The 17,691-nt window shown below is 45.1% G+C and overlaps 1 protein-coding gene across 1 annotated transcript in view; it reads right to left on the bottom strand.

Annotated features, from left to right (window-relative positions):
* LOC104538140 (calcium/calmodulin-dependent protein kinase type II subunit gamma) overlaps positions 1 to 17,691 on the bottom strand; it is a gene marked incomplete at its 3' end in the record, with an annotated part of 82,688 nt that overhangs the window by 6,060 nt on the left and 58,937 nt on the right. The window contains exons 4-8 of the mRNA XM_010181233.1: positions 8,362 to 8,416; positions 7,696 to 7,761; positions 4,871 to 4,943; positions 1,651 to 1,753; positions 683 to 766 (exon numbers count right to left, since the gene is read on the bottom strand). Of these exons, the coding sequence (XP_010179535.1) occupies positions 683 to 766; positions 1,651 to 1,753; positions 4,871 to 4,943; positions 7,696 to 7,761; positions 8,362 to 8,416 (381 nt within the window). The remainder of the gene's footprint in view (positions 1 to 682; positions 767 to 1,650; positions 1,754 to 4,870; positions 4,944 to 7,695; positions 7,762 to 8,361; positions 8,417 to 17,691) is intronic.

Here is a 17,691-nt window from a genome sequence, read left to right as displayed (position 1 = left end):
CGGGCCCTTCGTGTTCAGCTCTTAACCCCACCCGCCATGAGCTAGAACAAGGTGCATGATGTCCTTCTACCCTCCTCTGGCTATCATGGCTGGTGAGCCACAACTCCCAGCTGCTCTCAGAATAAAATGAAGCCACATCTCCTGGGGTCGCTGGGCAGCAAAGGACTTTTTAGGAAGGACTAGGCTTTTAGATGCTTACTATGCATGGTCTTGGGACAAAAATGCTACTGACAAAGCTAATACTCCTGGCCTGCAGAGAACCATTTAGTTCAAGTCAGGCAACATCAATATCACATATCTTTAAACTCATAAGTCACAGATACATTTACACTTAATTTTTTCCTTTAAAAAAAAAATCTCTCTTCAGTATTTCATCTTCTACTTAGTGTGATAGGAAATAGCTACAGTTATCTAAACAACTGACTCTGCAAAGACAGGTCCTATCTCCTGAGTCTCAAACATCTGACAGTTGGCCCGAGGAAAGGATCAGGAGCCAGAATCAAATGAGTTCAGGCTCCAATATTAACTCCATCTACACAAGGTGCTTATCCTCAAGTGTGCCCTCCTCTCTCCACCCAGTAAGAAGCAGCACTGTGCACCCTCCCAGAAATAGTTGATAAGAAATTGCTCTTCTACATTAAACGGTCTTGTTTAAGTGTAAAAGGTTTTGACAGAATCTTACCACATGCCCATATATCCACTGGTTTTCCATAAGGATCTTTTCTTAAGACTTCGGGGGAGAGGTAGCCTGGAGTGCCAGCAAACCCTGCCAGAAAATAGATGACATGAAGTACTTACAGTATCCAAGCAGAAGAGATCTTGCCACATCACAAAATCCACTAGTGGTAACCTGCAAATTCCAAAATCCATTTCCCACCCTTCATCTCATATTTGCTAGAGCTACCTCTTGCTAAACCAACAGAAAGAGGGAAGGAAAAAAATGAAAAAAAAAAGAAAAATAAGATGAGATTGAGTGTCTGTGTATTGCAGGAAAAACAGAAAAGAAAGAGGGACCGTGTCAACCAGCTGGGCACAAATTCATATGCCAGGCCTTATATCATTGTTAAGCATAATAGCTTGGAGTTTGAAAACACAAGACACAGATGGGATACATTTGACTGCCAATGGTGTGGGCAGACCGGGAGAAGCAGTCATCTCTCCAGAATCTCTGCAGAACTGCAGAGTCTCAGAGCTGATGTTTAGCCTGAGAAGGTCTCGTTTCTAATTATGTTTTAGCTAAACAAAGATAAGGCCAGATCCAAAGTGTCTGAGGAAGGCCAGGTCAAATGCATTTCTGCAAAATGACCAAACAAAATTCCAGATATCTACACTCTTAAGCAGTAGGAAAGTTCAGATCAGAGTCTAAACTTAGCAGCTGCATTCATCTCTGACACTAGCATCTACCATAAACTGAGAAGAAAAACAGAGAAACCCACAGACACTTTTTCTGTTGCCTTTTATCACATTCTTTCTACTGCACCTAGGCTTGTGCCCAAGGACCCAGAGGCTGAGATGCCTGGAAAGGAAGCAGCAATACCAAATACACATAAGCGTGCTGGAAGAGCCGAGAGAAAGTAGTCAGGGAGGGTGCAACTCAACCAGCCACCAGGAAAGCAGGGAGCAAAAGTGGGAAAGCTCAGACACTCTTACCAAACCAGGCCTGCTGCTCTCCCTGGACTTCTATAGCCAGTCCGAAGTCAGCCAGTTTGACAGCAGCACCCTTACATTTGCTCGCCAGTAGTAAGTTCTCAGGCTGGGGAGAAGAAAGAAAAAAGGGGGTAAAAAGGAAAGACTGACATCCTTGTTAAAGCATCCTACCTCAGTATTCACATCATTACATTCAATCTGCTGACAGACTTCATCAAGCATAGACTAAAGCTGTTCAGGTGAAGGCAGAGCTACAGCAACAAACAGCCTTGACTTAGAGTTGCAGAAAATTCTCAAGTCTAACACAAATCCTCTGTGAGAGCCAGAGCCTCTCCCAACCCAGCCCATATGTTACATGCTGACACCAGAGGGCACTGGCAGTACAGTTCCTGCAGCACAGAACCCAGAATTTGTTCTGTCATCCCCGCACAGTAATTGTGGGGGGGGGGGGGTGAAGGAAAAGGGGGGAAGATGCAGTAGATACAATCTGCAGTGATGTTTCTCCCCATGAAGATTACACAGTCCCCAGGGCACTGAAAAAGTAAATATGATGCTAATAAGGGCTGCCAAATACAGTGCCATAATGTGGGAAGGCATCATCTGGATAGGCAGTAGCTTTCATCCCTTACAGAAAAAGCATCGTCCTCAAATTGGCATAAGCAGCACAGCACTGAGTACTCTTGTAAGCTGTTTTTTCATGCTACATATTTACAGCAGCATAAAATATGCTGTCTTCTACTGCCACTGTCACCTATGTGGCAAGCAGCCATGTCACTTCCCCCATGTGCCAGGAAAGGGAGACAGACTTTTGACCCTCACAGCTCCACCTCTCATGAATCTCACCCAAAATCATAATTCAGCAGAGGACTTCAGCAGAAGGCTTAACACAACTCCAAAAATTGCACTGAGAGTCAGCAGCTTCCTCTGAAGCACCAGAGCGGCTAGTTACATGGGACCCTTCAAAACCCCAGAGCTTTAAGGTGGTAGCTATTACAGAAAGAATGGGTCTGCAAGAAACCCAACTTGCAGACAGGCAGGACAAATGTGATTTCTCTTCCTACCTCCTTCTGATCATTTTTGCAATTTATATCAACTTGAGTTTTTAACCAAGCAAGATGGAAGCCTGGAAATCCAGAAACAGGAGCTTGTCTCACTTTCATAAATCAGATGAAGGTCTTGTTTTGCAGCCTGCTCACCAGTTTCATCCCACAGCAACTCTCTATCCCTGTTCTGACAGGAACAAGATGCTTTGCTCATTCACCTGCCTTAAAGTACTGGGCATGTGCCTTGCTTCTGCTCTGAACAAAGGGAGAACAGCCTTGCCCATCACAGTCCTTGCCAGAAGCAGCACTGAAAGAAGGGGAACTGGGTTGGGTCCCAATGCATTTTGATGCCACTGGCTTTTCACTATGTGGGAAGTGGAAAAGATTGTGTTAATCAAGCTACAGTGATGAAAATTCACCAGTGTAAAGAAGCAGAAGACCAATGCATTCTTCTTAAAATCCCTCCCAACTTCAGGTCATACCTGGGCTTGGCTTGACTAAACACTGATGTTTAGGCTAGGCTTGTGCTAGCTAAGCACTATTTGCTTCTAACATACAACAACAAACACCTTAAGGCTAATGGTGCTTATCCATGTGCTTGTTTGCCAACATATGAGTCGTCTCAGGTTTCACATACTTTCTGGTAAGGATGTGAATGCGTTCCCTAATTTCTTATGGTCCCTACGGGCAACTCCGCATTTGATGTTCTTTAAGAGCATGTCAGCCAAAAGATAGGCTTATGAAAAGGAGGTGCAAAAGACAAAACTTCGCTTGAAGCAAGCCTAGCAGTTATTACACACTGACCCTGAAGGCCAAGCTTTTGGCAAGAAGCTAAGTATTAAATAAATAGGATTATATTAAATAAATAAAGAGGATGCGATCTTTTATTGCTAAAAGGAACGTCTGCTCCTCAGGCTTGCATAGTTTCTGTGAATCAGAGCAAGTAACAGAAGACACACATTAACTACAGTGGGGAGTATGTAGCAGCTGGTAAGTTCTAAACAAGTTCACAACTCCACACAAACAAAACAGATTATATGTGAACACAGGATGCGAAGGAAAACGTAAACCGTCCTGTACTGGAAAACACTACTGATTTTCGCACAGGCCCTAATTTTGGGCAGTAGTGCCTCTTAGAGGCCACTTTCTCTCGAGCAGGTGCCAGCTCTAATCCAGAGCAGCCATTCCACAGTAGATCACTTGCATCTTTTCATAGTGCTCTGAATCAGAGGGCCAAAAGCGTTACATGAGAGTTTGCCAGAAACACTAAGGGTTAACAGCTGTCCACTAGACTGAACACTCGGGGAACACTGCCACTGAGCTTGGAACATGCTTTTACCTTGCTCTTTGCAAAATATTTTTATACTTTTTCCCTTATGAACAAACCAAAACCAACATTAGTAGCAGGTGTCATCCTGCATTAACTTAACTGGACCACTGGTGGCCATCACCATTCCCACTTTAGACAGAGAGGGCTGCAGGGCAAGCCGACCTTCTCGCACAAACCCCTTCACTTTGGAGCCTGCCCAGCTTCCAGTACAGCTGGCACTGCATGGGAAGGGAGTTTAAGTAACTACACTGTGGGGGCTCTGGGTCTATAAATGTGTTATAATGTGGCAAATGGTTGATTCACCCAGTGTTTAACTGGCCAGCAGTTTTTGTTTCAGATTAAAAGTGCTTCTACTGATGAGAGAAGAAAGAAATGACATGAAAAATTCTTGTTGTGCATCTCTGCCCTAGCCCAATGGCATGTGTTTGGCAACAGTGCAGAATAAAAATATACTTGCTCTGTGCAGACAAACTCATCCTGGCAGATTGAACAGATTGCCCCAGGTCTCTAGAGATCTCTTCAATGGCAGACTAGAAAGCGTCCTTCATTATAATGAATCCTACCCAAGCTTTTCTGAAAGCCTACTGCACTCCAAGGTTCACATCTCCATCCTGGAGCTGCCTCAGAGAGGCTGGGAGCTGGCAAAGTTCACAAAGACTGAAAACTTCCTTGGGAGTTCAGTACACCCTCTAGAAAACTCTGAAGGAGCGAAATTTATGCTTCAGGAACCCCTGAGCCCAGTTCAAATTAAAAAAACCCTGCCAGCTGGCAACACAGCATTCCTGTCTTGCCTCTTCCAATGATCCCCTGGCTGCTCTCCTCAGCCTCTGTGGCACGGAGGAAATATTACCTTCAAGTCCCTGTGCACGATATCATGCTGGTGAATGTGATTCACACTCTCCAGTATCTGATGAATACAGTGGCTGCAAGATAAAGGGAGAGACACACAGTTATGCACACACACACATACACTTGGCATCTCATCTCATTCCAGAACTATCTCCCTAACTTTTATACCTGTACCAGGGAGAGTTCAGTTCCCCAGCCTGAGTCCCTTCATCATGCCCACTGGATGTCACAGCTGGACACCCCCAGTCCCCTGAGCAACAAACAGGATGCTAAACATCCTAGCTACAGCAGGACCACAAAGCCTCTCTCCTACCTCCCATCATCTCCTTTTCCTCCCCATCACACTAAGCATCTCACTTGTTCCTTCAGCTAATACAGGAGAACCGAGGCGCCCAAGTATCTGCAAACAGCAGCCAAGATTGTGCAAGCAAGACTCAAATCGGTCCAAGAAACATTCAGCTGGGCTAGTCCTGAGCAAAGAATAAACTTTTAGAGAGCAGCAGCCTCTCCTGGCAAATTCAGGATGACGACTCCTGAGTGTCTGCCAGTTTGCAAAGCTTTCAGAGCAGCATCTCAAGCACTTTACATACACAACGTGCACACACACCCTGGGTGCCTTTTAAGTACAGATTCCACTTAAGGGGTTAGTGATCTGAAAAGCAGACTCATTCCCTGTTAAGTGCTGTGTGCTCACAGAAAACAGTGTCTCTGCCACTCACTGCTGTAACCACAGGGGCAAAAGCAAGATGTTATTTACACCTGTCGCATAAGAACAGCACAACACACCCATGGGTGAGACTTCTGGTTGAAAACATCTCTTCTGCTAAACAGTTACTTGTCTCCCGGGGTGAATGTGGAATGGAGTAGGGATTTTGACAACTATGGCCGGACAGTATGCACCCAGATGTGGGCAACTCAGAGAAGTCTGTGTCCTCACTGCAGGGTCAGTCAGTCCCCTCACCAAATTCTACAAATCTCAGGGGAAAACAAATTGAAATCAGTGAAATATTTGAGGGAAGGTAAATTGGCTGATGGAAACGATGGGAAGAGGGTGAGGGGAGGAAGAGGAAAGGAGGTACAGCACTATGTATATGTTACCCCTGCCCCTTCAGAGCTGGCAGTACAATCCTCAGGGTTGGAGTCCATGAATATCTCCCCACTCCCAAAACAAAAATGTATAATTAGAACAGAGCTGAGTCTGAGCGAGAGAGATTTTCTGGCCAAAAATGGCAAAAGTGTGAGGTGTCCCAGGCGAGCCAAGCACGGCGGATTGGCACAGACCTCGCTCTCCCAGCCTGCTCTGGAATTCAGCTCGGCATGGGGAGAGAAAGGGAGGAGTTTCACTCTGTCATCTTGTGGGCACTGCAAGACCTGGCCGGCTGACAGTAGGAGGGCTGAGCACCCTCAGGAAGTCTCACAGAGCAACAGACAGTTCTCCTTTTTCCCCAGCTCTGCCATAATTTTCCTGAGCAGTGTCAGTCACTGCCAGCTCTTGACCATTTCAGGAAACAGAGTGGGGAAGGATGATGATGGATAACCTCAAAACTTCCTAACTTCAAGGTGGAACAGTTTGAGTGACTGTATTTCTGTCTGAGATGCTATGCCTACAAATCTGTGCACCCCACTGAAAACATCTACAGGGCTCTCAGTTCTCTGCCAGGAGCTCCATCAGAGATGATAAGCCCACTGGCCTTCCCCACCATCAGACAGCTCATGGTAGAGCGCTCAGTGTAATACCTCATTTGAAAGCTTTGTACAATGCCCAGAAGACAGAGGCTGTGAGTGTACCACAGGGAAAGCAAATAAGCACCTACAGACTCCACAACAGCACCTACACTAACAGACCAGGTCATACTCTTTCCTTCCTTGCACACAGGATGATCTTCCTCACAGCACTGCCTGCCACGCTCACCCTGCAGCAGCACTCACTACTCCCTTCTTACCCCTCCTGTTTCACAGCTTCCCTAATTCCTGCTCCAGCAAGGGTTAGGATGGGATAAGAACACGGGTGCCGAATAAGCAGGGATGAAATGTCACCATCGGGCCACTCCCAGCCCCTGCTAAAGTGGAACAGGAGGTGCCTAATCCCAGCTTTGATTTAAATGCTGCATATCCAGCAGACAGACGGGTCAGAGAACACCCTCAGCTACTGCAGAACTAAACACCCGCCCTGCGTAAACAGCAGAGGGACAAGCACAGGCCACTGCAGGAAGCTCATGCATGGGAGAGAGGAGACTCACTCATAAGGACGTAACTCTAAATATTTTCACTAATAAAATATAAAGGTTTCTCTCACATGTTGTGCCTCTTCTCACTGCGCCAACCAGCTCACAGTCAGAGAGCTTCCACAAAAACATAGCCTTCAAAGTCCCCTCTCCCCCCCTGCTCCATAAACCATTACCTAGACACAGGCAAATCGAATGGGTCTGCAGAGCAGCCACGACACATCACTGGGACCCCTTCTAGGAGAAGGCAGAGGCCAAACAGGCAGCACTTTCACAGCCACGGGACAGCTCTCCCCTACGTTTGCTCACCAAGGACACACTAACACCACCCACCAGAAAGGTCAGGCAGGCAAAGCCGCTGGCAATGGATCTCCCAGCAAAGAGCACAGCAAGTGGCAAAGACAGCGGCGTCTGCAAGCGGCGGTGAGTCAGGCTGACCCATGACAACAGTTTATGCTAACAGCAGAGAAAGGAATTGTTTTTTTCCAGACAAGGAGCAAGAGTGTCAGAACAAAGCCATGCACAGAACAGCAGTCAGGAAACTCATTCCACTTGCCAACACATGTGGCACATACACAGAAGGGTCTGAAAACAGTCTTACCTGGCATCTGCTTCACTGTAATATTCTCTGGCAACAATATCCTCAAAGAGCTCCCCACCAGTAACCCTGGAGTGCAAAAGAACAAGGGAGGTTACAGAGCCCATGCAGGTCTAGCTCAAGGCTGCACGGGACGTACGTGGTCACCCACCTGGGCCCTTTTCTGCAAACTGTGCAGAGACCTGCAGCACAGGGGAGCCAGAGCAGAGCTCCACCACCAACCTAAGGCACAGGGAAACTAGGGCAGAGCTCCACCACCACGGCACCAGCACTGGTACATCCATGTGACCGACCCCTTGGGCTGCCATTTCACCAGCAGTATACACGAATTGCCCATGCACCTCTACAGAGGTTAGTATATGCTAAGCTTGGGCAGAACACTCCTCTTTTGACTCCCTCCAGGCTGCCTCAGAAAATATACAAACAGCCTCCCTATACAGGATAGCCATCCTTTGCCATCCCATGCTTACACCTGCTGCCAGGAGCCTTCCTGGTCCACCCCCTACCACACAGTCAATTAGTTTTTGTCAAATAGGTCAGAGGTTTCTACAGGTCTCAAAAGAGAAATGGAGAATTATATTAATGCAGGTGCTTTTTATTCTACTCTTAGTCAATCATCCGTGTGCCTGTATCACTGGTGAAGCATCAAAGCCAAAGACAGACACTTACAGATCAAAGACGAGGTAATGGAAACCTTCTTCTGAAATACTGTCATGGAGCCGCACTGCAAAAACATAATCAAGAAATGGAGATTTACAGAGCATGTAGCAAATATGACACTTCACAAATCAAACCCATGCACACAGCCAAGTTCTCCCTCAGCCCAATCAGTCTATTAATTCCCCATGCCCTTTGCTTCGTGTGTTCACTTAGTGACCTATTTCCTTCCATTATCTCAAAGTAACAGATGGGTGTCCTTCACATACACCCACTCCTCCTCAGCGTCAAAACAAACTCTAAATATCTTTGACCGCCTATTTGTTCTCCTCTAACGCTTCAGTACCCTTCTTTCACATCTGCCTACTCTTTCCTCCATGCTCACGTTTTGCCATCTCTCCCCACATTCTTATTTTTCAAAACCCTCCAAACAAGCCCCTCAACCCAAAAACTGACCCCACCTGCATGTCAGTGCCACTGATGTCCCTTTTGACTTTCACCTGTAAAGTTCCATGAAGTTCCCTCTTTTTACTTCCTTTTGACTTACACCCCAAACCCTTACCCAAAATTCAGAGCTGGTTTCTTGACTCATTTTCTCTGACCTGTTTGTTACCACAGACATATCTGACCACATTACCCTTCTCAAAATACCATCCTCCTTCACCTTCCTTACCTATCCCTTCCTAGTTCTGTTCCTAGTGCCTAAATTAACCTTCATACTTTCCATTTCCTTGTCCTCTTAAACTTGCAGGACTGAGGTTGCCCCCATGATGGGCCACTATCCCCTAGTATTCTGGGGTCTATGGGTTTCTGTCCTCCTTCCCCCATGTTACATGTGAGCAATAACTATTATATCTGTGCAGCCAGGACACTGCCATTTCCTTCTGTTTGAATGGATACCTAGGCACTAATTCTAGTTCAAGAGGAGTAACTAAGGTCTTCAATTCATATTGCTACCTACCCCCTACTTTTTGCTTTTCTCCCCTGCTGGAAAACTTCAGTATTTTCCCTGCCAATAGGGGTCACAAGCTAGCAACCCTATTTGACTCAATTCCTAAACTTTCACATCTTGACTAGAACAAGTTGTCGTCTTCATATGATCATCTTTTTCCCTATTGATTTACCCAATGAAAGCAACTAGCTGAGACTAGAGCGTGCCTCAGTCACTGTACCACCTTGTAATCAAGTATTGGCCAAAGTAACATTACCATTCTCATTCCTACAATAAAAATTTTGTTACTCTGTTCTGTCATTTAATGGTACCTTTGCTACTCTTTCCTGTCTTCCATTCTCTTCCACGTAAAATACAGGTGATCTGTCTTGACTTTTCCCAACATCATGACTTTCTCTCTGCCAGCATCAAGAGGTCAGTCTGCACCTCTTATTGGCACATGACACCAGCTACGACCACTGCCCTAGGAATGTTTCAAGCCAGCACTTGGCACATGCTCCTGCCTCCTATGGAACAGCTTTTGCAAACATTCTCAGTGCTGTCCTTAATCCTCCTTGCAACTCTCCTTTGCTAAGGCAGCCTTTCACACGCATGCAAACACACACAAACTCAAACTTGAGAGTAGCACAGATGCGCAGAGACCATTGCCAGTACTTTTCTTTAAAAGATTTCATTCTTTCCTTAATCTTTCTGCCCGTACTTTCCTATATTTTTCCCGCCTTTATCTACAAGCCTTTTGGGCTGGTCCCCTAGCCAACTTCCTTTCCTTAGCACTTCTACTGGATCTAACCACAGGGGTTTGGGAGGAGCACTCCACCTGGCATAACACTGCAAACAAGCAAGTACAGCTAGAGTACTGGTACAACAGGCGTTTCTGGTGCAACATGCTGTTACTACAGCATGAAAACAGAGACATGTCTCACCTTTAAGAACTATGTTCCTCAAATAATTAGTTGCAAAAAGACCCCAATTGCTTCCAAGTAAGCAGTTTTAGTTGGCTTTGTACTAACTTCACTGCAATACAACTTTGTGTTTACAAGAAAACTTGTCTCCTGAGCACTTGGCAGAAACCAGCAGAGGAAGCATCACAAAAACGCAAGTGAGAAGAAGGGTATTTCCTAGGAGAAAAGATTTCCATTCAAGACTGGAAACAAGATGGGAAGTGGCTGAAACAGACACTTGGATTCTCAGTACAGGGCAGTTTTCACTCCAGTGCACAAGACTTCGAGGTGAATGCAGGACACAGGCACAAGAACAAGAGCTGAGGCCCAGGACACAGGCAGAAGTCTGTGAAGAGACCTTATGAAGAGGGAACAGATGGAGAAACTTCAAGGAAAGCTGAATGTGCTAATAAGGTCGTGTCTGGTGATGCTCAGTGTGCACAAAAAAGCATTCTCCTTCCTCTGGCACCTGAAAGGTCACTGAAGCACTGCAAGAAACACCAAGCTGAGAGGAGAGCAGCACGAATGAAATCCTGACAGAGGAGGAGCACAGCACTAAGAGCAGTGGGCATGAAAAGGGAACAGCAAACACGTCTGCAGATAGAAGTGAGGGATAGTGAACAATAAACTTTGATGCAAAGATGCGGACAGCAGATTACATCAGAAAATAAAACATAAATGAGCTGATTGGTGCTATTTCTTTGTCCTGAGGAAAGCAATTTTGTCAGATACATTATGAAAAGGGAAGGAACTAGCAATTCAGCTGGCAGAGACTGGCAGAAGCAGCAGAAAGAGCCTTCAAGGACAGTAAAACACTATTTGTGTCCTTAGGTGAGGAACCATGACAGGAGAACAGAGCCAGTTCATAAATACTGACGCTGTACATCACCCTGGGGCTGCACAGCAAAAGAAGGCCTTGGAGGCAGGACGCAGGTCATTAACTTAACAAGGGAGCCGCTTCCTTGCCACGGCCCAGAGCAATGCTGGAACAAAATCTGCCCGGGATTTAATCTGCTGAGGTAACAAAGCTCAGGGAGTAACAGCAGAACAGAAAAACCCAGAAAAGCTATCGGAAAAATGACAGTGGGCTCCACCACCCTGCACGAGAATAGTTAGCAACAGCTCAAAACATCTGGCTTAAAGTGTGGAGGAGGGCAGCAATGAAGCGAGTCAGAAAGGATTAAAAGTCTGAATATACCAAAACTCTTGTGACTTTCAATTCCAGCCCACATCTACTTCACTCCAATGCTAACGGGAAGAAACAAAAGCAATACCCAGTAGCAGAACGGCAAAAACACACAGTGTCCTTTCACCCTAACGTTTTGCTTACCTGCCCTCCTGCAGAGAGCCACAAGAGCCCTCACTACCAGCAAGGATACTCCGACAGGCAGCTCTCATACCATGGTTCACAAGTTAAAATGCTCTAATTCCTAATACAGTGCTAACGACCAGAGACCATCAGCTTTAAAACATGATCTGCCTTTTCCAAAACCATTCAGCCAGCCCATAAAATCACAGAATCGCAGCATGGTAGAGGTTGGAACTTCAGGAGATCATCTAGTCCAACCCCCTTGCCAAAGCAGGTTCACCTACAGCAGGTCGCACAGGGTAGCATCCAGGCGCACACATATTCAGAAGTAATTCCACCACATTTAGCTCATGTCAAGGATAAAAGTATTTAAAAAGCTTCTTGGCCTCCTCTCCACTTTGGTTCATAGATATGATCCACATGGTTTTAACATTCATCGTAAAGACAGAAAAACATCAGATATAATCTGATGCTCCCACTCTACAGAAAACAGAGCCCTCTTTGCTTTAAAGGTGTTCTATACAAGTGCCCACCACTTGAAGGCAGGACACAGGTTCCCAAATGGCCAACTCCAAGAGTGGGTAACAGGAACCCAAGTACTGGGCTGTCCTCTATTTCAGACATTTTCCCATGAAAAGGAGATCCCATCAGTTCCACAGGCTGCTGGTCCTGAAACGCCATCTGACATCACCATTACCACAAGTTCAGCTTCAATCAAGCAGCTGAGCAGAGTCCACATAGGCTGCTCATACCTGTGTAAGCTGTTGACATGAGAAGGTAGAAAATATAATCATATGTAGTCACTGGAGGGTAAAGGATTCCCAAAAACCTGACTATCCATGATAAGAAAATGGAGAATTAAAAATATTCATCCAGTTAATCTTTTCTTAAAAAATTACAGAACCATTTTTTTGTTTTGCTGTCATCAGGGGAGCAGTGACATCTTTGTCTAGTGGAGCAGGCTAGACAAATACATCACAAAATGAGTCTCAAGACGCAGCAACAGGGAAGTTGCTCAACAGCAACACAGTCTTCCAAAAGACAACCAAACTACAAAAGAGTTCAGTACTGGCCAAGGAACCTGATCTCACTCTATTCACCAGAAGATTAGAGGTGATTATTTCTATTAACTAATTCTGTTGCCCAGAAGCAGCAATTCAAACCACATTTCCTTTCTAGCCAAGCACTCTTAACACAGGGATTCTCACAGATGTAGGAAATCAGTCCCTGCCAATACCATGCACAGACAGGGTCACCTGATGACTGCTCCCATGTCCAAGGCCTCTGGTGGATGAAAGAACACTTACCACAATGGTTAGCAAGAACAGACGAGGAGAGGGGAGAAAGAAAGAAAACCGAAGCAAGTTAGGCAACGAGGCATTAAATCAGTTACAGGATATGGCAAAAGACTTCACCCAAGGTTTTAGTCAGAGCACAGAAAAAAGTCCCATCCACACAAAGAAGAGAGAGCTCACAGAGTTCACAAGCACATCTAATTTTTTAAGACTGTCAAGTCTTACAGATAACTTCAGAAATAGTAAATGAAAACCCACAGCACTGGTAAGCAATGCCAGAAGAAATGCTATCCAAAGGAGAAGTATTTACAGGCTCTTAGTTAGAAACATCTGGAACAATTCCAGCTGGTCAGTCAGCAGAAAGTGCGCATCACCACTTGGATGAATATCCAAGAAGCACATAGATTCCAGGAGGAATAAGAAGTGGTTTCATCAGTACAGCATCTTGATGATCAGCAAGACACAAAAAAAGCCTAACTTTCTTCACAGACAGTCCTGGATCTGGTACTGTAGTGGCACTCCACTCAGGGTAATGAGACTGCTACCTAAGACTGTCCCTCCAGTTTTAAATGCACACCTGCAACTTGGCGTAGTTAAAGAGCTGCAGTGCATCACTGGGCACAAGGCACAGCCTAGCTAACTGGTTTAAGCACTCTTTTCTACCCTCAGTCTCCACTTTAGCCTCATCCTATGTACACTGGTCTTACCTGTACAAGAAACATCTCCCACAAAGCTGGCCTTTTGGAAAAAACTAACAACAGAGAAAGAGTGAGACCAAACCACTCCCTTTCCCCGACGACTCACATCTTCAGCACTGTCTAATGCAAATGATGCAAATTGTTTTCTGTCTCAGGTGGGTGTGTGTGTCAGGTCCAAAGCCCTAATGCAACCCAGAGAGCACTTGCAAAGAGCCTGACACCACACTGAGTGGCTCAAGGGGACGTGCTGCAGTTACTGAACCGAACAGCAGCTGGGTGCCAGCAGTTCAAGCACTTTCTAAGAACATCAGCTATGAGTATTACTTTTTCTCTGCCTGCTGTCTTCAGAGTCTCACTGGAAATCTCATCTCAAGAACAAAACTTCAAGCTGATACTTCAAAGTGTTTCAAAATCCCCATGTACATACAGTTTTTACTTTAGAGAGAAACAATATTAATAAGCTATGATATTAACTACAGAAAATTAAGCATTTCAGTGAGAAACAGCAATACAGTAACCGTCATGCCACGTGGCTTGCATTCTCTGCCTGAATAAAGCAACCCTGTACAAGCAGCCACAGCTTTCTGATGCTTGAGTGTAATACAAAGCAACAGAGCATAAGAGGAAAGTCTCCCTCATAATAAACTGAACCAGACTAACAACTAATGAAAATTGCTGCTGAGTCATGCCCAGCAAGACTCTGTGAATGCAAAAGTTGAAGTGAATCATGAAGAGATCAGAAAAGAGCTTTCAATTTTTATAAAAGTCCACCTGAACTACAGAGGTACATAAAAAGACACTGAAAAGCAACAGGCATCTAATTTTTAAAATGTCACATATAAAAGGCCAATTGACATTGGGGTCACAAACACAGATTATTCCTAGCCTAGATTCAACCCACATCTTCCCTTCACTCTGCCCAATATGCTGAATATTATTACCTTTTAACTCTTACATCAAACATGACAGGCCAGAAGCACCTATGTCTGCTCCAGGATGAACACTCCCCTGTACCCCATGTTTACAGCAAACAGGGGAACAGGGCTGCCCGGGGGCTCAGCCCATGGTTGGGGCAGGGAGGATCTTGTAACATAGGGTGGTTTCCGGCAACCTGCTTCAAGTAAATCTCTGCAAAGCAGTTTCCAAAGCCACAGCAAAAAGCAAGTACACAAGCAGAAGAATAATTTCACAGGAGAATACCTGGTATCTTCACTTTGCAATTACTCATCTCTGCTTAGTAAAAGGTAACATGGCTGAAATATGCTTGCTCCTACACACCAATGGTCTTTGCCTGTCCTTAGGGACAGCAGTCAAGCTACAGGGTAGGGTAATCTTGTCTGCTAAATTTAGGTTCCCTGGTGTAAAGCATTTGGATATTATGGGAACACAAAGGATACTATTAGCCAACTACCTCTTCACCAACACACATTGCGTGCTGTGGTTATATAATATTTGGGGCGCTCGAATTAAGCTGCCCGTGTTGCAGTACCTGCAGCAGAGCCAATACAAGGCAATAGAGATTTCTGGCTGTCTCCTGGGTCATGGTAATTGCAATGCAGTAACTCCTTCACACAGCCTTAGTAGTGCAAACTCAAAAGTGCTCTGGGATCTTCTGGACTCAACAATGCTATTTAAAGGCCAGCCACTCATTAGAAACAGCCACAGCTTCACTTCTCAGCAGTTTTCAACCAGACATCAGATATTTGCCTGTATCATGGAGAAAGGGAGGAAGTAAGAGATACGACAAGGGGCATATTTCAAGAGACAGTGCACACCAGAAGCAACAGAATAAAACTGGAAGCTAAAACCTGCCTGATGGCCTCTTCCAAAGATATTCTCCAACACGCCAGGAGATGCTGAAACTAGAGATACAAATACACATGGCCTGACAGACGGCAAACTGAGCACTATCAGCCGTGGCGGCACAAGCAACAAGTGAACTGATGCAGATGGCTACCACCCACTCTCCACTTCCCCAGCTGCTCACCAGCCTGGGCAGCCACGATGGGAATTGTCCCACCACCTCCGAGCCCAGCGGTGCGCCAGGACACCCCCCGCACGGTTCGCATCACTCAAGATGCCTGTCCCACGAGAAGCCACCACCAACCTGTGACCCGTCTGTGAGCTGGGTGCTCAGCTCCCACCCCAGCTGTTTCTCTAATTACATTAAACACACAGAATTCAGCTGCAGCTGCTCAGGCTGCTTCCAAAAGGACTCTTCTTTTAATTAAAAATTTGCTATTAAAAAGCATTAAATTGTGTAATGCAAATAATCCTCTAGAAATCATCTGTTCCAGCAGCTAATGACCAGCTCTGTTAGAGCAGTAACTAACAGCAGCAGGACAGTTAGCTAACAGGACACAGTGTACAGCTGTTAACCAGTCCTTTAGGAACGTGGACTCTTTCCCTCCTCCTCCTCCCAAAACTGACACAGCAAAGTTACAGTATGCTGGATATATACCAGCCCACCATAAACTCTGCAAGTCCACAGCATTTCATACCAATTGCAGTTTTAAAGCTTTGGAGAAGGGAAGAGATGCGGGACTTGTTAACACTTTGCTCTGGTTCAGGCAGAACCAAACTGCTGCAGGCTCTGCAAAGACAGACAAGGAACAGTCCTAAAGGTGTATGAAAAGGCACCCATGCACGCAGAGGTGGCTCCCCCCACCACGACCACCACCACCATCGTTCTCACTGTAACCCTTTTAGCAGTCCAGCCCTAAAAAATTGGTTAAAGCAGTGCCCTTTCTGCCATACATGACACCAAGTCAGAGAAATTCTCTTCTACATAAGAAATTCACAGCCTAGAAAGAAGTTGTAGGGAGAACAGTATCTTTACTGTTAAGAAGCTGGTCCTTCTACAGAGATAAAAAGCAGAAGTAAAAATAGAAAACACAACTTTTTTTTTAAATCAGTGCCAACTAAATGCTATTTTTTCCTTTGATTTTGCAATGTCTGTATTGAAAGGCTGAAGTTCAGCACATGATACATAACATTTAGTATGCCCTACTTAACATTACATGAGCCAAAAGAGTGCATTAGCAGGAATATTTCCTCCTCTCCTGATAACAGTGCAATCATGACCATCCAGAATTGTTATTAACAATTTCCGATTATCCACATACCAGATAAGAAAAGCACTTTTGATAACCACTAGTATTATACAAGAGCTTTTTCTAAAAAGCCCCAAAATAACAACATGCCAGCTTTATTGCTGTAGCAAAGAAAGTACACAGAGAACATCCACTTTATTAGAATTAACAGAATAAAGATAGAAGCCATGACAAATTTTAGGTCTCTTTATATACAGACTCTGCAACTTTGCTACAGACATTTCCGCCATCAGAGATAAATCAGCCTTTGGTGCTGCCAAGCAGTGCTCCTGCTTATGCAGGTGTTCTGCCTGACATCCCCCCAGCCTTGCTGCATTAACCCGCTTTTCACAACTCCTTTCTGACATTACCCAGGAGTCACGAAACCCCCCCCACAGAGGCCAGCTCTGTTCAAAAGGCAGGTTCTCACTTGCACAATTTCACCAGGATGCAGCCGTCCCTCTGTTCTGTTTGGTGCTCAGGCAGGGGGAACCCCAGCGGAGGCTCCTTCAATTTCCTCGATGCTATTCTAACTAGAGAAGAAAAAAAAATAAAAATAGAGGAATCCTCCTCCTCTGACTTTTGCTGTACCTTTGAGTTTGAGTGCACTGAGTCTGGCCATCATCCCATTACGAGGTTTTTTTTTAAGGGATTGCTTGCATACAGATAAATCTTGCAGCTAAATAGATGAATAATGGAATCTGAATACCTGGTACAGACCACAAAGACATACAGAATAAATATATCCCCTGGCAAGGAAGAAAATGCAAGTTACTCTGTTCCAAAAATGAGGGGGATTATAGAGAAATATTTCCCTGAAAACTACAGGAAAAGCTATAGGAAGAGGTGACAGAAAAAGCAGAAAACAGGAAGAGGTCAATAAAAAATAGTGAAAGAGTAGTAACGAAGAGATCAGAATGAGAAATAAAAAGCTGGACTGCCTGGAGTTTTGGGGAGCCTCCTCTCAGCTAGACATGCATGGGCTTAATTCCTAACAGTGCATGGACTGGAAACAATAAATGGTAACTTTCAGCTCAAAGGTTCAAACTTTCCAG

Source organism: Mesitornis unicolor, unplaced genomic scaffold (assembly GCF_000695765.1).
Source record: "Mesitornis unicolor isolate BGI_N332 unplaced genomic scaffold, ASM69576v1 scaffold613, whole genome shotgun sequence".
Lineage (NCBI taxonomy): Eukaryota > Metazoa > Chordata > Aves > Mesitornithiformes > Mesitornithidae > Mesitornis > Mesitornis unicolor.
This window is presented reverse-complemented; position numbering and strand designations above follow the sequence as displayed.